The sequence below is a fragment of the Aplidium turbinatum genome, chromosome 7 (genome assembly GCF_918807975.1).
Source record: "Aplidium turbinatum chromosome 7, kaAplTurb1.1, whole genome shotgun sequence".
Classification (NCBI taxonomy): domain Eukaryota; kingdom Metazoa; phylum Chordata; class Ascidiacea; order Aplousobranchia; family Polyclinidae; genus Aplidium; species Aplidium turbinatum.
In genome coordinates this window covers 20,067,127-20,089,285 of record NC_137478.1, presented here as the reverse complement: position 1 = coordinate 20,089,285, position 22,159 = coordinate 20,067,127, and the positions used below count along the sequence as shown (strand labels likewise).

Below are 22,159 nucleotides of genomic sequence, written 5' to 3'. Positions count from 1 at the left end.
GCGCCGTCGTGGTAAGCAACAAAGACAAAACAAAAAGAAAATATGGTTGGACAGAAATTTATACGTGAAAGAGGTGGTCAAACAATGAGTACAAGCTAAGCAGAGATTATCCCAGACAGCAAAATCTGTCCTTTCTCTACATTGATGTAACGTCTTCAGACGTTAAAGCAATGTAAAAATGACAGAATTTTCTTTCTAGGAATAGTTTTTAACAAGAACAAAAATATTACCATATGGTTTCAACAACAGATGTGATTTCAACGTAGTTTCAAAGTTTATGATAAAAGTTGACATAGAGCTACAATAAAAAACAGTTAATTTGTAGGCTACCCGATTGCTCCAACACTTTTTCAACTTTTCCAAACCTATAGATACCCCACAGGATTGAGAATCTTCTTTATGACCTCACATTGTCTAAACAACACAGCGTTGTTGAAACAATTTGGCTGCTATTATACAAATAAATACAGTTTGAAACCTTGAAATATGAAAGAAATCTTCTTGGGATAAGTTCTGACTATGTTTAGTTGCATCTGAAACGTAAAAAATGATGATGGTGAATGATTCAACAAAACACGTGTTTTATAATTCTTCCTCTAAGATTTGTTGCAGCAAATTCATCACAAGACATGAAGCATCTGCAAAAGAACACTATCTGATCTACACAATTATAATGGTTATCATGCAATTATCGAGTTGCAAATTACCTTTATTGTCTATCCTGTTGATTTTCGGCCAGCTTGGAGCAGCATGCAATACACGCATTTATGGCATGTCTATTACAAGACGGTTTTCCGCAGTTTTCACATGAAGTTTTTATTTTTGACATGCTGTTTTTCCGCTTCTTCTGCCCTGGACCTGCAGCTTCTGTGCAGCACATTCCACATCGCTTTCGCGACTCAGCCTTTAGTGGAAATCGTTTCAGTAGTGTATCGTTGGAGGCACTACTATCTGCTTGAATGCCGCATGTAATGCCCATAACCAGGTTGATCTTGTGTCGTACGGCCATTTGTAAGCCATTGAGTGACCGCCGTTGTATCTGGGGCTTAATTAGGCTCATAGCTAAATCCATGCCAAACTCAAAAGAATTTTGTTTTCGAGGATCTTTGCCATTGTTCATTGCAAACACAGTGGATGCATTTATGCGGCAAGTATCTAAAATATATGAAAAGGCCGGGATTGTCCATCGCTTTGATTTGGTTTTTACTGTGTTGTTTCCCATTCGTTGGTCCATCACGTCTGTACCACCTTTCGTAAAGTCATAAAGCTTGTAAATGGCGGGTTTTTTCTTATCGTCTTTTGTGACTCCTAGCAGTGGCTGGACCGTTGACAGAAGCAGGACGTTTCTCATACCTTTGCTTTTTGTTTTTACAATGTAAGAATGCAAAACAATTTTTTTTTCTTGTTCTTCCCAAAAACATTCGTAGGAGTAAACTTCCCGATTTCCACAGGTTTTCAGTTCAACAGGTAACCCTCTCCTGTTAGCTTGCAAAGTTCCCACGCACGTGATGTTGTGGGATAGCAACCAGTTTGCAAGAGAAATGCTGGTGTAGAGTCTATCAAAAGAAATATTTCTTCCTTGGAGATCGACTTGGCCTTGCAACTTTTCGATGAGGTATTTCACAATATTTTCTGTGCCTGAAACATAGTAAGGCATTGGATCTTCAACTGGTTTTCCGCAATAAGGTGCTGCAATGAAGGTATAGCTGTATCTAACAGCATTTACCGATTTGAATAAAAGTCCATATTTCGCCGGCTTGCTCGGGTTGAACTGTTTAAATCCTATTTTGGTGCGCATCGGATAGAGAGTCTCATCAATTGATAGGTAATCGTCAGGCACAACATGCTTGGAGCAATTATAGTTGAACTTTTCAAAGAGTTCCCGTATTGCAGCAAACCTATCTGACTTCCATCTTTCGTTTCTTGTTTCCTGATTATCAAAAGAAATGCAAGAATTAAGAAATTGAAACCGGTTCTTACTCATAGTGGCACCAAACACTGGTGGACCAACTATGGGATCATAAAGTACCTGCACGTTTTTATCATTCATTCCTGTAAGCCCCCTCACGTACATTAGCCCCAAAAATGCGGATGTTTCAGTGTTGTCAGTATCGTTCGTGAAGGTGAATGTACTGCGACTTGTGGAAGCATCGAAAGACTTACGAGCATTTCGTATACGATTGTTTGTTGCGGTTACTACCATTTCCAGCATTACCGAAGTAAAGAACAGTTCCCATACACCACGGGAATCAGTTTTCAGCTGCGATTCTTGTGATGGACCAGGATTGCCAAGGATTACGTTATGCAGTGGTTGGCGACCACTGCTGAGAGGCCTTTCACTTTTCCACGTTATGAAAGTAGGTGCAGCACGTTTACTTGCGGGTCTATCCAGAATGGCACTGTAACATTTCGGTTCTGACGCAAGTGGAAGGATAGAATAATTGTTAATATTCAGAGCAGAGTCAAGGTCATGCACTGGCCTTGAGGGAAGAGATGTGGCTTTCCTGGGGCAATGAGTTGTAGAAACTCCATCTTCTTCATTTTCACTTTCAGAAGTCAAATCGGATGCTGACAATGAATCCATTGATGAAAAATCATCGTCTGCGTACAATTGGTTGATTGATTCTTCTTCTTCTGCGCCAGAAATCAACTGCTCTATCGCTTCCTCGGCCGTGAAGCATTGTCTTGCCATTCTATGAATGTTACACGTTCTACACTTTCAGTAATAAACTAAATAAAGCACATAAAAAATATCCTAACGGTATGCAACAGTTTTCCGAAGCTCTATTACAAATTGAATTTATGCGTCAATCTTTTCTTGTTTTGTCGTACCCCTCCTGCGTAAAACAAAACAAATTTTCATTTTTACCGTAGGCTACCCCGATTAGTAGCAGTTGGTTAAATAAGTAGCAGCATAGTAATATACACCAATAGCATAATCTATTCACTATCTAGATGAGGTGCCGTTTTGTAGATCAGATCTTTATTCTCCTTTCATTATTGCAAAATAATATTGATTGCTAGATATGGCGTATATTCATTTGCTAGCTAAAGTAACGTTGCTGTGGTACTAAGCTACCCTTTGTTCTACACACCCTTTCCGACTCTGTTGCTTTTTTACTTCTACTTTGATTCGTATATGTGGAATTTTTTTCATTGGATAGTCGAACGACTAATTAATTATCACCATTTGCTGCATCGACCTAATAAGCTTACGTGTTGTCTGATTTTTTTTAGAATGGAATAAATCCGGCTTTGATAAAATAAAATTGTCACCGTTTATTAGTTATTTTGTAAAGAAGTAATTTTTCTGTACATTAGACAGAAGCAAAACAAATCAATTGGGTTTGAATGACCCTATTGAAACCCAATTACCCTTCGGTCTATCATCTGTGTGTGGTGTAATCTATGTCTGTCTATGGTAGTCTCCTGTTATTACAAAGCTGAAAATTACGTTTTGTTAGTTACTTGGAAGAGAAGTTATTTTGTTGTACCATAAACAATTGATAGACAACAAAGTAATTGGATCGAAAAACACTAATCAATCCCATATTGTTGTCTATCTACTCTAATAGTTGTCCAAACTAATAGCCTACTTTGTTGTCGATCCGTTGTCCATAATATTAGCTATGTAGAAAACGAAACTTGTGCAGTAAGTCACGTAATAATTTGAAACCTCTAACGCGATTTAGCAAATCAACAAAAATTTCAAGATTATGGAAACGAAAAGAGCGAGTTTTCTATTATTCAAACATAGATCCTGCACAAATAAAACGTAGTTGAATGTTTATGGCAATAGCCTACTGGCAATCTGACATGTGGAGTAAAAAAAGCTATCCCATTGTGTATACATCATTTAGGCAATATATATTTTTTAATAATTGAATTCTGTAGGAAAATCAATGCCATGAAATCATAAAACTATAAAAAATAAACATAAAACAAAGGTTGATCAAAAATAACTTATATAATTTTATATCAAAATCCATTCATAGCTGTATCCAGTGGTAAAAATGTGATGTCACAATGACAAAAAGTAAATGATCATCGAGTTTAGTATCTGTCCACCACCTAAAAAAACACGGTCCAAATCATCAACCTTGAATTTCTGAAAACCCTTACTATATACCGCTAATTAGGCTACACTAATTGAAGTTTCATGATGGATTTTCTCATGTTCTAAATGCTTTTTTTACGCAAACATGAACACAAGTTTTCCAACACTGCTGATATGAGCATGCAATTTCGAATAAAATGATATGATTATGATACAAGGCTCTCTGTAACGACAGCACAAAAAACTTTATCAATGGCAACAATCTGCGTAATAGATCTACCAATACTTGAATAAAGAACACGTTTCTGGTAATTTTTATAGCTACATCAAGCCTTCAAATCTAATCAAGCACATTTACGGCAATTTTTGCTCATTCCATAGAATTTTGATTTGTATTGGTTTTATATGTCTTTCGTACAGTGACGTATTGTATACGGCAATGGATATTTGTTGGATCGAACTTCTACTGTTTTCAATAAATTGTATGTGAGCATTTGGTGGTGGGTAACTATTTCCCGAGTCGCTAAAAAGACAAGATAGAACGTATTCTTTTTCATGAACAACTGCAGTCTCACTGGCTGGTATATTATAGCACAAGAAATGTTTGGGCATTGTGCGATTTTTCAATGCAATGCTATGAAAAAGGAATAACATGTTCTATTGTCCACTCAATAGGAAAATCTTTTCTGTTTTATTTTGGTTTCACGTCTTGAGACGTTGAATCAATATAAAAAAGAAGTGATTTTCTAACTGGATTGCTCTAGCCATCCGCTCGGGACAAATTTAGGTCAAACAAAACAATGGAAAACTCCGCGATAGTCTCTCTCCTCGCGCATGTTGATTCACGGAGCAATTATGAGCTTATCCCTTGTAAGCGGAAAGTAATCGATTTCATGCTTTGCCAAACGTTGGCCAAAAACAGCAAAAATTCACCAAAATCTTGAATTTACAAACAAACTACACAACTTTTGCTATCAAACTTTACATCATCAGATCCGCCTTGCAATTTTGGGAAAAGTCAAGAAAAACCAAGTGCATAACATTACTGTGCTTCAAGTAATTAAAAGAAATGTGAGGGGGGGGCCAGATCTGGCCTCCCTTTGAGGATCAAAGTGTTAAGACTCTTCTCTCAAATGCTGCAATAATGTTTGTTTTTGCATAATTTATATTTTGAGGTTTTTAATGCAATCAATATAAGTGTGACAAACATCAAAGCAATCTTGCTATGAAATAACTTAGATTGTTAGACTGCAGACAAGTTCATTGTTTCTTCAAAATCCGTTCAATTGCAACAAATAAAAACGTCATATTTGACATCATTTTCTTAAGTTATACTGTTATATCAATACAGTATAAACCTTGTTACTCAATGCAACAAACAATGTATAAATATAGCAGCATCAAGTTGACAGGATTATTTACACGTAATGTTACGTTGATATTAGGCTTTATATTGATATTTGCTTTCATAGGTACCAAAAGAATCTGTTTCTTTGTACTAGTTGCACAATCATTCCTGCTAAGTATCATTTTTGTTTCCTTTATTCGTTGTTGTCAATAAAATTACATTTTATTGAATTGATTATATATTGTTGCATCCTGGAAGCATTATTGTCACGCGACGATGAAAGAATGTAAAAACACAACTTTTTGTAGCTAAATTATTTGTTACTGTTTATATAAAATCTTCCTTTACAGCAGTGGTTCTTAACCTTCACTAACCTGCCGAACACTTACGCTAATTTGCAAGCTTTCGTTGAACCCCAAATTTTCGCGTAGTCACAAAAACAAAAATCTACCACATTTAATATTATTACATTACTGCATCAATGAGACTTCTGTTGTTGCTTTTCTGAGACCAATAGTGGGATTCGAGGCTTTGTCTCGGAAACAGCAATTCTTATGTCATTTTCGCATGCAAGTTGGTTCTTTTTTTTTGCTTTAACACCCACCAAAATAGAAAACGCATGCTCGGCTGCTCGCATAAATAAGTGGTTACGAATGGCATGAGAACTTCAAGGGCAACTTTTATAATAAGAAGATAACTTTCGATTTGTTGGCACCAAAACGTTTGAAGATTTGTTGTGTTGAAGTTTCTTTTTTGCACCTCGCTTTCTTGAAGCTCGTTAATGTCATTAGAGTATAAGGACTTTAAATCTGCTGTTGTAGTATCATCAGCATATAGTTGACGTATCCATGCTGGATATTGCGTTTGTTCGGGAAAGTAGTTTTGACATGAATTTTGCAACTTTTGCAAATGCTCAGTAAATACTGGCATAAGCCTCTGAACTTCTGCAACTTCGCCCATAATCGCTGTATCGGAACTACTTACTACCTTGTCCAGACATGGAAAGTTAGCGAAGTTGTTATTATTGAAGTTTTAAAGCACTCATTTGCTCTTCAGCTTCTATTAAATTTTTACTTCTTCCTTGCTTTTGGTAATTCAGCTGATTGAGGGCACCAAAGATGTCAAGTCAAATAAGCCAAAGTAAGGATAAAACTTGAGTCCTCAAATGCCGATGGTTGTGACTTTTCAAGAACTCCATTAATTTTGTACACAAACCAAAACCCCGATTCATCACTTTCCCCCTCGATAGCCATTGTACTTCAATGCGGTAGAGAAGGATATTGAATTGTGAACCTATTTATTCACACAGCTGCATAAAAATTCGATGATTCAAAGCCGTTCCACCGTTTCAACAACCGTAATTGACCGTTTAATAACAATTTTTGTTTTCAACAACAATTCTGTGTTACATGCAGAATTGCTGATGGCATCATTACATCATGCGTCCGTCAAACACACAAATGTTTATTTACCATCACGTAAGCCGAAATCAAGTTTCGGCTGGACAATATCTTCCAAAAATATTTGCAAATATACCATTTAGTAGGCCGTGTGTTAATGTTTCAGAGAACGTTTGCGCCAAACCCCTGAAACAGCTTCGTCGATCCCCAGGGGTTCGATCGAACCCTGGTTAAGAACCACTGCTTTACACTATATCAGTGACCACTTTGAAAGGTAACAATGCTAACAGCGACTTCTAACGATAACCGCTTGTTTTAATACGAAAAATAATGTTGCAAAGATAGATAGCCCAATTTGATGGAATATACAGTATATCAAACATCAATCCGTCAATTAAATAATATAATCAAATCGTTCTACTTTTCAAGTTAACTTGAGTTGAAAAACTACTTAAGTGCAAAATACGACTTGAGATAAAGCAACTTAAAGTTCTTTCAACGTTGTTTCATCTTCTATTTCTATCAAAACACTATTGTGTGTTATGGCAAAATTAAGGTATTTTTATCAAATTTTGCCCGGAGACAAGCATTGACTATTATATAACATATTTTCGTAGAGAACTCCATTTCTACAAAATGTAAATTTAGTAGCTCTACAACTCAAGTCTTTAATTGTTAACCGAAATCAATTAAGAAACATTGACGAAGGTGTTGGAATTTGACTTTCAATTGACAAGCAACTAAGGTTGCCAGATGTTCATTATTTTAGTGAATAAAATCACTATTTTAAGAAAATGTTTACTGTAAACTATTTTGCTAATAGTGATAGTGAACACGTTCACTATTCTGCTATTTTTAACAATTTTGTCAATATATTTTAGCCAATAGCCATGGATTAACCAGTAACCATAGACTTCTGCTGCTTAGAGACTAAACGCACACGAGTCTGGTGCTTTTGGGAAAACCCCTACTATGCTACCCCAGTACCCCAGTGTAATTTCGCCAAAGCCAGGCTTGGCCAGCACGAAGTCCAACACTGGAGTGTACACTATAACACTACAGCCTAGGTAGCTGACAAACTGAAAGCCACTAGCTCGAGCAACTAACAGCCTAGAAGTTTGGCCACAGCTACTCAAGCATGTGTGATGTGGCTAATAAATTACGACCATCGCTGGTAAAGTGAATTAACTTTTTTCAGAAAGAAACTGCACCTAACTTGTTAAAAGCTGTCCAGTATGCAATGCAGAGGTGGGCACCCGCTACTTTTAAAGTAGCACAGTACCTGCTACCGCTACTTGGGCCAAAATAGCGCGCGCTACCGCTACCCGCTACTAATTTACAAAAGTAGCGCACTACCCGCTCCCGCTACTCGGGTCAAAGTAGCGCGCGCTACCGCTACTTTTGTCTAAAATAACACTAGCAAACACTCAAGTCCCTAGTGACGCAAAAATGACCTTGACAACAAATGTTATCATTCGTTTACGCTGTCATTTTAACGTCATTATAGAAAACACATTCTAAGGGATATTTATTGTTACGCATCTTTCAAAAACACGAGCATTTCAAAATGAGAGTCACTAAGACCTGCCGGCTTTCGCTTAAGCACATATTTTCCAACAGAGAAAAATCTCTCCACCGCAGCACTGGAAGGAATGGGGGTGTTGTATTTAATGAACAGATGTTTTAACTTGGTATCGTATTCGAAAAGCTGAAGGACTTGCTCTTGTCCGAAAAAAGGGCGTCCACAATTGCAGCTTTCTTCTGCACCGACGTTTCACGGGATGGGGCAAATACTCCAAAAATACATCCTCGGAGTCATGACTGGTGTTGGTGTCACTCTTCTCGGTATCAACCTGACTTGATGTCTCCCGCAACAGTCGAATTACATCTGTCTTGACTTTTTCTCGCAGTGCGTCAGCATCATCCGTGGAAACGTAATGCAGAAATTGTAGCCACGACGTCTTGAAGGAGGGATGAAGACATGATGCTATAACGCATTTCATGTCGTTGAAGCACTTGTTGAATTGTTTCTTCACCCCTTCAAGGACTTTCACTTTCAAATCCTCACAGGTCACAAGATCACTGATCTTGGTCAACTTCGCGCAAATTGTGATGGTTGGAAGCAAGACTCCGTAATACACCTTGGACTCGCCCTGGAGAATGTCTAAAGCCTGGCAGATAGGCTTCATCACACGGAGATATTCGCCGAAGAAGTTGACGTTAGCTAGAAAAGACCGAAACTTTGTAACCAAACAGATTATATAGCTGCTTGACGACGCCAGTATTGCGAAAAAAGCAAGCATTTTTTTCAATTTAAATTAAAAAGTAGCGGGTAGCGGGAGTGCAACTGAAAAAAAATAGCGCCTCTCCCGCTACCGCTACTTTGGAAAAAAAAATAGCGCAGCAACTGCAGCCGCTAATCCAACTAAAAAGTAGCGCCGCTATCGCAACTTCTACCAACAAAGTAGCGCTCTACTGCCCACCTCTGATGCAATGTCTATCCCTGTATCTAATGCCAATGTTGAGAGAATTTTCAGTGTTATGGATAACATATAAACAGACTAGCGAAACCGTTTCGCTGTTTATTCTGTTAAAAGTGAATTGTGTGTATTCTTCAACATACCTTTTAGCTGCTTAGAATTTAATGAAAAAATTTCTGCAAACAAACCTTTATTGAAGGCAGCACAGTCGCATGAAAAGTATGTTAAGTAAACTACATAAGCACGTATAGGAGTGTTCTAATTAGCACTTCTAAACCGTGGGTTTCTTTTCTTGCCATTTTAGCATCAGTAAGTATAATTATGCTGTGTACACTGTGAGGGTGTCCGACGTTTTCTTCGTAAACAGTTTTTCGTAAAACAATTGTTCGTAAGCAATTCTTCGTAAAAGCAATTCTTCGTAAAGCAATTCTTCGTAAAGCAATTCTTCGGGCATGCAATTGACCGTAATACTAATTGTTCGTAAACAAATGTTCATAAAAGTTAGGCTACAGCTTTTTTTTAAAAAAACAGTTGCAATTGTTTACGAACAATCAATTAGGGTAGCCTATATGCTAGAGATGTGCTAATTGTGCTTAAACACATAATTGTGCCACTGAAAGAAATCTGCAGCTCCTTGCCCGTTCAAAGCACTGGTATGCTGACGGCACCTTCAATACAGTGCCTTCACTGTTTGAACAGCTTTACACAATACACGGACTGACGGAAAACACTTCAGTGCCTCTGGTGTATGCCCTGCTGGGGGACAAAAGAAGAGGGACATACATTCATGGAGTTGTTACCTGCTGTTGCTGTTCCAGAGACAATCATGACTGACTTTGAGATGGCCATGGTCAATGCAGTAAGCAGAGAGTACCCACTTTCAACTCACCGTGGCTGGTTCTTCCATTTGTGCCAGTGCATTTGGAGAAAAACGATGGGAATGTATTACCAGATGTTGCTCAGCCAGTAATTGACTACTTTGAAGACACTTGGGTTGGGCGCCCAGATCGTCGTCAAGGGCGCCGTTCTCCAATGTTTGCAATTCAAATGTGGAACTGCTATGATGGCGTCCTCAGTGGCCTTCCCAAAACTAATAATAGCATTGAAGGATGGCACAGAGAGTTCATGTTCCAGGTATCTGCAAATCATCCAGATATTTGGAACTTCATATCTGCAATCAAGCGAGAGCAAAACCTAAATGAGGTTCGCATTGAACAGTATGTCAGTGACCAGGCAGGACCCCCTCCAAAGAAGAAGTACAAGGACAGTGCAGAAAGACTAACTAGAGTCGTCCGAACCTGGCGTCAAGACTTTCAAGATGATGAAATTTGTGATTAGCCTACTTGCGTGGAATTGCACACAATACTTCATACTAAACTTGGCTTGTGGACAATTTGTACGAAGTTACTTAAAGTAGTATTGGTAGTGTAAGCAAAGAATTGCTAAACACAGACAATTGTTGTATTCCAATAAATAACAAAAAATGCGCTTTTTCGTTGTGCTTATTTGTTTATGTCTCGTAACTTGGTTATTCAGGAAAATTTGCATTATGCACCTTCATCGGAAATTGCAAGACAAACCTTGCTGTTGCGAAAAATTGTTCACGAACAATTGACCAATCACCTGTTTACGAACAATTCACCTATACGAAGAATTGATGTATACGAAGAATTGCTTTACAAAGAATTGCTTTACGAAGAATTGCTTTTACGAACAATTGTTTTACGAAAAACTGTTTACGAACAATTCACCTATAACCCACTGTGAGATACCGGCTTGTACGTACTACGCACCTAAGCTTCGGAAGCTAAACGGATTATGATATACCAACGTGAAGAAGAAAAACGCGATATTGACAGCAAAATAATTGAAAATAATAATGAACAAATCGATAAGTCCTTGGTGTTCCATGATGAGGTGGCAATTGCATGAGCAGCAACCACGTTCCATTTGTATGACGTGCAGTATTCCACTGGGTTCTGTGGCAATGTTACAATTGTAAGCTACTTGTAGTTACTAGTCCAGAAATTTGTGTTGTTTCGGCGTTTTTCAACGTTAAAGTTATGCACTGAATAGCGTAAGATACAAAAATAAATTATATTTTGTTGAGTTGATTACGCTTTTGCTGAAAGCTTGTTTCTGAACAACATCGACGTTAATTAATTAAATTCTGAAATGGTTCTGGTTATAGCGACTGTTGTTTTGGGGTTTAATGATGAGCGCTTCTGGAGAGTGTGGAGAAGGTCACATAATTATGCTTTGCAGAAAAAAACACCTCAGAGCATAAAAAGCCTGATCTCTAGAGAGTTAGTGGCCAATCGATGGATGTTCTCATCACAGGAGAGAGAGAGAGCAAGAGTGACATAAGTAGCCTAGATGAAACCTGGTTTAAGCTTTCAGTGCGTCATACAATTTCACGAAAGGTAATTTGCATTTATTTTTTATGTTAGTAATTCACAGAATGATTGTAGTACGGACTTATCCTTGTAAGATCTTTGTGTTTTAAAGAGATGCCAACTGGTGTGCGAGATTTGCATCCAAGAATCTTCTGTGATGCTGAACAGATTTAAAACAACCATTCCTCACTAAATAAATCTGGTGATATTTCATTTATTTATCACCTACATTCCTACACCTTATATTATCAAGAAATAAATATCTATGTACGCCCCAGATGCACGTAAGATATAGGAAGAAATTTGAGGTCACTCTGGAGGAAGAGAATTAAGGAAGGCACGGAATTTTTTAAAGAAAACAGGAAAAAAAAGCTCAGGAAAAAAGAAACATTACAAAAAAAAAGCTAAAACGACGACGTTCCCCACCCTCCATAAATATGATTTTTGTCCACGTCCATCAGAGACTGGGCCTACAAAACCACATCCGATATCACCATCTCCAGCCAAATCCGACTTGAAAACAAAACCAATGCTCGACACACGGGCTGGAGCCGACGATTTTCAAGAGATAAATATCTGTATATGCGCCCGATGCACGTAAGATATAGGAAGAAATTTAAGTTGTGGAGACCTACAACGAACCTTTAATTAACGCTTGAGATAAACATCAATAAAAACATCGAACAGACTATAAGTTATAGCCTAAAAGGGATTTACTTGCAATTGCATTAATTTAGTTGTTTTTGTGCTACGTACAGTACATCGTATGGTGAGATGATGGGATGGCGCAGTGGATAAGGCGCTCGCTTTCCAATCAACCAATCCTGTTTTGACTCCCGGCTTTAGCTGGTTGTTGAAAAACACCGCTCACCTCTACCCAGGGCGTAATAAATTGGGTGAGCGTAGTTGCTGGAGGAAAGGCGGCCGAGAAAAATAAACTGGCTACCCTACTCTCGTTAGTGCCGAAGGCTTAGTACCATGAGAACCTTATCTTCTCATCCACCGATGCTTGGATCAAGTATGGGACTCACCTTTATATTGTTACATTTCACATCGTTTGGGCTGGCTTAACTGCAGTGTTGTACATTGACGACGTCAACTTTTTGTTGACGCTGAGGCTAGCGCCGTCAGTTTATTTTTTAATTGACGGAAGTGATAGCGCCGTCAATTATTTTGCCGATTTTAAGCGTTAGGCGCTATGCGTCATTTTTTGCTTTAATAGAAAATCTCTTTTCACAATGTATTCTGGCCAGAGCGACTCATCCGAATTACCGGCTTTCGTGTTGGTTGGAATGGCTACCTGGAATGCAAGCGGAAGAAGTTCGCCAAATCGTGATCACTCATATCGTGAGCAGTATCGAGAACGAGGAATCAGAGGGAGAAAAAGAAAAATCAATGAATGTTGGAGGTTGAAGATATTTTATTTCAAGGCCTCCATGCCCCTGAAAAGAGCGATGTTGGTGCAGTGGACCACGTTAAAAGATTTATATGTGCTAAGCCATCACAACACGCTTGGAACAGTGATACCTTTCCGAGTAAACATTCTCAAGACTTGTTTTTGAAATACAACACACCAATACCATTCAGCACTGCTGTAGAACCCATGTTTTCACTTGGAAAGGACATTATGCGTCCCAAACGCAGCAGATCGTCAGACAGACGTTTTGAAATGCTTGTGTTTCTACAAAGAGATGACTAATGCGCTAAAGCAGCTAATTACAATACAGTCTCAAAACATAAAACCTGCTCTTTATTTATAACTATTGTTAGCCTAAACTTGGTTAAAATACTTCCGTTTTGTGAGACCCTGTTTAAATTGGCGCTAGAAATTAGCGCTGACGCCTCCAATTTTTTTAAGAGCTAACGCAGTACTTTACGGCGTAACGTTTTCAGGCAATTTGCACTGACGCTGACGTCGTCAATTTATTTCATTGATACGTACAACACTGCTTGACTGTAAAGTAGATAGTTTGAAGTTTGTAAACAGTAGGCTTACAATTTTAACATGAAATCCTCGATCACTTTCAATAGAGGAAAATAGTAAATGCATTTAGACAGGAGCTGCTCGTCATCGTCACAAAACATAACTACAAAGCATTAGAGCCAAGAGCGAAACTCGCCCGTCACTGAGCTGGTGTGGTAGGATGTTAAAATAATTTTACACTTTATTACGTTTGAATAAAATAAAATATGCAGTTCAGTTTATCAATTTGTCAGTGACTTAACTTTAACTCTTAAACTTTATGCGGTCAGTCCAATTGGTAACAAGCCAAACTTGGGAGGAATCAAGACAATCAGCTCAGTTTTTTTTTCAAAATTGCAGGCTTTAAAAGTAAATTGCAAATAACAAGACTTTAACGTTATAATCAATCACAACGTAAGAAAATTCATAAAACAATGGAAGTTCACGATACACAATATTCGATTAACCTGAAGGAAATGTTGCATGCGAATAAGCAATGATAGAATGTAGTTATATACCGAGGTACGAAATTCACTGTTTATGTCAATGACCAGCGATGCAAAGATAGCTGGAATACCAGGCATTTTCAACAGATTTATCTGTTTGAAATCTATTTTTTATTTCATTTGTTTGTTTTTTTATTTCTCTAGCAAAATCCACCCTATTGATCAGTTTACTCCATTTAGTTATTGTTAATAGATGACGAGAACTATGCTATTCTTGCTGAAAGTACAATACAAATTGCTTTCGTTTCGTTCTATACAACGTACTATAAACAACGTCAGCAGCTAAGCACTTTTTTAGTAATAACTGATGCAGTACGGAGGTATGCAACTGCTTCTGCTGTGGAGATTTTCTTCGGACTTTAGATGATCACTATTAAAAAGTTTATTGCATTTTGTTTTTATAACAAAGGGAAGGTTCTCGACAAAATTGTCGTCCTGGACATCGATTGTTAAATTTGCTGCCTGCAGCTCTACATCAATGCAACTTCTGGAAGTGTTGTCACATTTCCTATCCAATAAATCATCTGGAATGTTGCAATCGTACTGTTGTCCCAAGCTGCAAAAAACATCAATTAAACCGAGAAAACAGAATAAAAACAGTGATAAAGTAGCGCTTTGATATATCAAAGTTTAGCTTCATATTCGTTTTTAGATCAGATAAACTCTTGAATATTAAATGCAAGATGGTCTCAAAAGTAATACAGTATTACCCAGCGTGCTGCTCTTGGAGTTTAGCATGTTTTCCTAGTAAGATTTTCATATAAAAAGAACACAGGCTCATGCGGGTTACCTGTTTTTACACACCACTCCTTTTGGAATAGAATTTTGAATTTTTTTCAGACCTTTTCGTAGCATATTGCTCTGTTTTTAATACATAGACAAAGATATGCTACAAATCTTTCTCCTACTAGTTATAGGACCATCAGTGTGCAATATAATGAGTGTGCAAAGGTAAGAACTCAATTGACTGACAAAAACAGAACAGAAATTGATGCCACAGGTCGAGAACTCTGTGAGTTCAATTTGTGGTGCGATACTGACGAGCCCAACTTCATGGGCAAAATACAATGTCCATCGCCGTGAATATCGTTTTGCTTCACTCGACTGCAGAGAGAACAAACACTTATATTTTCTGATAAAGTTTTAGAGAGCAAAGCGGATAACAAGAAGCAATATTTTGAAAAATAATTACAAACAAAATTTTATTGTTGATCATTTTATATTAAACCGGAATCGAAATCGGCCTTTTTAATGACTCTGATTCCGACTTCACAACTCTGACTCCACAGCCCGTTTTACCGTATAATACCACCACACATCAACTTATTTTCTTAGATATACTAAAACTAAGTTTTAAACACTTTCGAGTTTGTGTAAAAATGACCAATAACTTTAGTCCACAACGGCAAATATCTCACTATAACTGCATTACCATAACAATGTTTTTAAACTATTTTGAGAAACCTTAACCGTTTCCATAATAATGAGTAAGTCTCTAAAAATATACCTTCACAATACAGCAATCGATTAAAAGAAATGAATATGATTCCACGTATATGAGAGCAAGTGCCACCTACATAATGTGCTATCTTGTTTCTATTATTTGTTGTAGACTTTTGTGGTATTTTTTTCATCATAACTATTCCAGTACAAGCGTATAGTTGTGTCCTACTGTAGGATGCTACGTATTCGATAATGAAACAGTTTTAGTCCACTTTACCTTCATATGACACGAGTCTCTGATATGATACAGCATGAGGACTTTTACCACAAAGATTATGAGGATACTGTGGAAATACTTATCAATGGCGTTTTACTAAAAAGTTGCTTTCTCTGGAACGTTTACTTGAGAGACTTTACGCACGTTCTGCAATGCAAACAGGTGAAACAACAAACGAAGCAACTCACACAGATATCAGACATCGAATGGCTCCGCTATGAGAAACTATTAAAATGTTTTCTTCTCTTCTTTCTGAGGTTAACAGATTTTCGTTCCACATGGTCTGGCATAAAGATCTAAAAAAAATATAAGCTTACGCTTCAGAATAACCTCAAGCCATTTATACTGCTATGCTTTTATTTACATAGTCGACAAACACCTTCTACAGTTTCTAACAAGAAATTCTTACCAAAATATGAAAAAGATTAAAAAAATAAAAGCTTGCCTCAAAATGCATCCTAATCTTTTATTTTTAATAATAAATGTTAGTTCAGGAGAAACTACTATGTGTAAGTATGCATTAAATATAAGCAAACGCATTTACCTGAAAAATTGATCAACCCTCTTGGAAAGTTCCTCCAAAGTTTCCCCGTCCTCGGGTGTGTATATTCTTCTATGTTGATTGTGCAAAGAAGCCATCCGTTTCAATTCAGCTATGGGGCGGCCTGATAATAAATTTTGTTGTTACAGTATAAGAGTTTCACCCTTGAAAAGGTGAAGGGTGAAACTTGAGTATGACATCTTCCGTTTTACCAATTCTCATAATTCCATAATTCATATATAGAGAAATAACGTGTGAATGAAAATTCAAAAGTTTTATAACCTCTCTAAATCGCATAGATATGTCATATATGCCTATTACGTTTAACTTTCTCTTTTCTTTGTATAAATGTATGGGTAGCAGAAGTGGTAAAATTAGCTCTACGTTAACTGATAAAGTAAATCCAAAAATTGCAATTGTCCAATAAGATGAAACCAGAAGTCTTTTAACCATTTATCTGTCCGATATTATCTGTAACAGTTTGTAAGTAAGACCCCGGTACCAAACAGTAACCTAGTCTTGTTATATTAATTTGCACGTTACTTTCAACAGACTTTAAAATGTAGCTGAAAGAATTGATGCAATGAAGCAGAACACTGCACTTTATTAGCAAGGGAAGCAATTTCAGATAAAGCTGGATAGACTTTAACTGTATTGTCGAACTTATCTCCAACCGCAGCTTCACTCTTATAACAAACGACTCAAAAAAGCGGATAAAGGCGTCTAAGAAATGGAGTTCCACAGGGATCAGTTCCCACCCAATTGTTGTTTAACATTTACACTACAGGGTGGCCCAGCAAAGTGTAAACTAAATTCCATATTAAATTTGAACACATATCTCGACTACTAAATTATTTGTATTTATTACAGATTTGTAGTATAATCCTCGTAGATTAGGATACTAATATTCTATATAAATATTCTGGAAAGTTAAAGTTACACCCATGGCAAAGACTTTAAATAAGGTTATTGAAACGCACTGTCATAAGGAAGCTATCACCTGCTAAGATTTTTAAGGTTTTAAGACTGATAGCTGCTTATCAAAGGTCAAGAGTACCCCACTACCCCAGAGAGGTTCGTAAGAACCAAACACTCGTTGAGAACATTTGAGAAAAGGTAAGGTGCAACAGAATCCTGGAAGGAGCACCAGAAAACTTGGTAAAGAGGCACATGTTAACCGTTTAACCGTCCAGAGGGTGATGACATGAGATCTTTAGGTCATGCCCTAAAAAATTACCAAACGACAACTTCTTTCTGATGCCACAAAGAAGAAGAGGTTTGAAAGATCAAAGTTTCTTCTGAGTAAACTTTTTGATGGCACGCAGCCACAAGTCCTTTGGACTGATGAGAAATTATTCACCGTTCAAGTTATACACAAAAGCCAAAATGACTGGATGTAAATTAAATCTAAAGATTTAGTGTCTGTTGAACGTCGAACTTCATTCAGGAAGCAAAAACCAGCTTCGGTAATGGTGAGGGCAGGAGTTACGTCCATAGGTCTCAAAACTCATTCAATTTTCATCGAGGATGGTGTCAAAATCAACCAACATGTTTATCTGAAGATGTTAAAAAATGAAGTTGTTCCTTGGGTGAGGAAAGTTATTGAAAAAAAAAAAATACACTTCAGCAGTATGGAGCAACCTCTCACACAGCTAGATTGGCCAAGGATTGGTGCAAAGACAATTTCAAGTGGTTTTGGCCCAAGAAACTCCATCTTCTCCTGATTTATATCCAATAGACTTTGGAATATGGTCTATCTTGGAGCGCAAGCCTTGCGATGTACCTCACCCGAGTGCTGAAATTCTGAAGCAAAAACTGACCAAATCTTGGGCGGAAATTGATGCTGAAACTATGCGTGCCTCGTGTGATTAGATGATACCTCTTCTCCGCCAGGTCATCAAGTAGAAAGATGGATATGTTAAATAATTCTCTTTTTTAACTGACACCTGAGTTGTTTTTATTTGCCTTCATAAAACTAAAAAAACTAACTTATATTTGTATACACTTCGCTGGGCCACTCTGCAAATCTATGACCTTCCAAAAACTTCCTCCAATAAATACGCATATGCAGATGACATGTCCATCCTTTATTCACGTCACAAGTAGGAATTAACCTAGTACAGAACACCTTGATCGAAGATATGGACATTTCATCTTCCTATCTGCACCAATGATACCGCAAGCTAAGTGACACGAAGACTGTGACTTCTGTGAGTTCTTCTTTCCACCTATGTAATAAAGACTCAAATAAAAAAATTAACATTCAAAATAATGGCCGGACACTTTCTTTTGAAGCCACGCCCACATAGCTTGGGGTTCGAATCGACCGATCTCTCACATACCGCAAACACCTCGAACACTTACGCGAAAACGTGTCAGCTCGCACCGCACTCCTGAAGCGTCTTGTGGCCACAAGGTGGGATGCTAGTCCCTCAGTACTGAGAACAAGTGGTTTAGCCTTAATCTACGGCACTTCTAAATCCTGTGCTGTTATTGGTGCAGAATCGCCCATACTGACCTTGTCGATTTGACATCAACAACTGCCTGCGAACTGTCACTGATTGCCTCCGACCAACTCCAACTGATTGTTTGCATGTCCTTGCAGATATCAAGCCAGCTACACTGCGACGCCAGCGTGCTGTCCTCTTCCCAAGTGGTAAAGCCTTAAACCTCAGCCATCTGCTACATGTAACCACGCTGGAAAAACTTCTCAAGCAACCGTTAAAATCAAGAAAGCCATTTGTACGCACTGCACACCACCTTCTGGCCGCCTTTGGCGAACACCCTAGTAAACACTGGTGCCATAAAGGGTAGCCACTTTAACAAGGAAAAATTCTGTCATAAAGCGTGGTGTAAACAATGGTCAAGCAGCACACCTCCACTTCGTCAAGTATTAGGATCTCCGTCTGAAAACAAGTTGGGTGATGGCCTCTTATCAAACTGTTTGCTCACTGGTGTTCTACGATATATGGTGCAGACATGTTGCGTTGGAGCTTGGCATAAAGTGCTGCCTGTGAGTGACGTGAAATGCAAACAGTAGCCCACATAATCAAAGATTTTCCGCTGTACAAACCACCCCATGGTATAGAAGATCTAGTCTTCATTGACGATGACACTAGGCAGTTGATAACCGACGGGTGCCCTGATATATAGCGACAACACGAGAGAAGAAAAAGACTAGATTGTTTGTCTTTTGGTGAAACTTGTAAAATATAGAAACATGAAAGCTGTGGTGGCTTTATAAAAAATTTAAACATTTACGCACCAACTGGTAAACAACATTTCTTTTTGTAGCTTACCGTCCATAATTCCCATACATCTCTCTCTCAATCGGTCATCGGTGGCGTATCTGATAGAAGGAGCATTTTCTAAATCTGCAAGCAAAATGTAATAACCTGCTTGATAAAATCTTTGAAGCTTGTTGTACACCTTTTAAAATAAATTTCTTACCAGCCCTACACCAAATCAGAGTAAAAAGTTGCATCTTTAATTTTTTTCTGAAAAGGGAATAAACTGAAACTGCTTCCGATTTAGAGACTTCCAAGCACTAACCTTTAACGTACTAAAACACTCACTGGAAGCATGTAGCCTACCTGTATCAACCAAACTACAAAAATTATGACATTTATAGGTTATACTGTAGATCTGAGTCAATTAGTAAAAAAAAACTTTCATTTGGGAGGAGTTGTCGCCGAATACAGTAGGTACATTTTTGTCACTAGATTTGTCACTTGCAAGGGAATGTCACTTAGGCTAAGTAATAGAACACATAGTAGATAAAACGTTTGCCATGGTATGACTTTATGTAAAATTATCAAAAAGAACATCACAACAAAGTCTTATAATTCACTAACGCTCATTTTCTCTGATGATGATATCACATGTTTCTACGGATCTCCGCATATCACTGCAATAAATATGAGTAAAAATCTCGTTTTTCAAAAATCTGAAAAAAAGAAGAAAAAAGTTAAAAGATTTTTTTATGATTTATATTTTTTGCATACGTAGTCACCGTGTAAACGTTGATAGACGATTTCGTTGACGAAGTATTCACGTATAAGAGGTTTCCCAAACGAGTGATTTCCAAGATGTGTTCTAGTTATTTCACGGGCAGAAATTTGTATTGTTGATGAGCTCCACCCCACCAACTAAAGCAGAAAAAGTGGTAGCAAGAATGTTATTGCTTTTCATACAGTTTGTACCAAGGCAATCAATAAAATGTTAATCTATTATCTCTTATATCCGTTATTTAGCCTACTAGAATAAGCTAGTACTATGTATATTGTGTAGGTAGCCTACGTCATTTGAATGAGAATGTTCTTGATGAAGTAGTCATGAATAAAGGCTCAAAATCGAAGCAGAACATAATATTTCCTAAATTAAACTATGATTACAGTAATTTGAAGTAGGAAGGTTAATCACTATCTAATTACCCTTCTCTTAAAATATAGATTATTATCAAAAATTGGAGTAAATTTTCTTTACCTGGCAACTGCTAGACTTTGCAGCTTTCCTTTGGCATTAAGAGGTGCATTCAGCTGTTGACCTTGTATGAGTTGGAGGCAATTGTTCAATGTTTGGCCATGCCTGACCAAAGTAATATGGAATTTGATTGTCATAATATTTGGCAAATATTTTTCAACTTTTCAGCGCAAAAGGTTACCCAGATTAATATAGAAAGACTTTTTTCGTACGGGTTACTAACTTTTCAGTAAAAAGCTTGATAACCTTGGGCGATAATAACTTGAACTGACAAGTAAAGCTCTCTGTTTGAGCTTAAATAGTCTAGGCTTATGATTGACGTAGACTTCACTCTTTGTGGTATTCTTGTTTACTTCGCTGCCTAAGCAAAGTCAGACCTGCAAGATATGCACACAGGCTAGCAAGCTTTAAATGGAGAAACAATCAATTACGGTATAGAATCTGTTTTCATGATCCTGGTGAAATGATTCACTACCAAAGCATCATCGTCAGGAGGATGAGGCATCAGATGGATCATAAAATGTCTGCAAGCTGATTTAGAAATTTATCTAATTAATAAGACCTAAGTAACGTAAAATAGACTACGTAGCCTATTTACAATACCACAATGATTGTGTGGAAAGTGGAAACCCTATTTGAAGCAAACATATCGTTGCCTGTATGCCTCATGGCGCGTCCTTCTATAACAAGAGGAATCACTGCCGATACTCTAAGGATTCCTTTAGCTGACCTCTATCACGTTGCCTTTTGTTAAGCACTTACACAATCACGTAATAATTAAATCAATATTATACATTATTCATCCCCTCGTACTATTTCTATCCGCTGTAACTGGCTTTCTAAATTCTGCCTCAAGTCTAGACAACTAGTTATCATTGCTAAATAAAGATGGCTCGAGAGTGTTCTCTGTAGCAACAACCAGTTCCAATCAGCAATTTTCCGTCTTCACAAACTTGTCATGGTCATGCTGTGATTTGTCGTATCATTGTTATTTAATTCTTTCTTACATCAACTTCTACTAATCAATCATATGCGGTTAAGTAAGATAATTCATCTTCTGTCACATAGACTTAAAAATAGAAAGGTATTTTATAGGCTACGCTTTGCATTTTTTTTTTCAAACGAAATCACGCAAAGTTGTCATCACAGAGGTAACTCACAAATTATATTAATATTAAAAAATGAGCGTTTTCAACTGGTAAACTAATATTGTGCATACCTTGCACCACAGCTATTTCATTTTCTCATAGTGACATTACCATGAAG

At 37.5% G+C, this 22,159-nt stretch overlaps 1 protein-coding gene across 1 annotated transcript; it reads right to left on the bottom strand.

Moving 5' to 3' along the window:
• Window positions 1-13,641: 13,641 nt before the first annotated feature.
• On the bottom strand, window positions 13,642-21,034 carry LOC145774814 (fructose-2,6-bisphosphatase TIGAR B-like). Its single transcript, XM_082586128.1, has 6 exons — window positions 20,897-21,034; window positions 20,266-20,357; window positions 19,711-19,785; window positions 16,415-16,535; window positions 16,059-16,166; window positions 13,642-14,706 (listed from the first exon to the last, which is right to left on the bottom strand). The coding sequence occupies exons 1-6, from the start codon at window positions 21,028-21,030 to the stop codon at window positions 14,445-14,447; spliced, it is 792 nt and encodes a 263-aa protein (XP_082442254.1). The 5' UTR covers window positions 21,031-21,034; the 3' UTR covers window positions 13,642-14,444.
• Window positions 21,035-22,159: the final 1,125 nt, after the last annotated feature.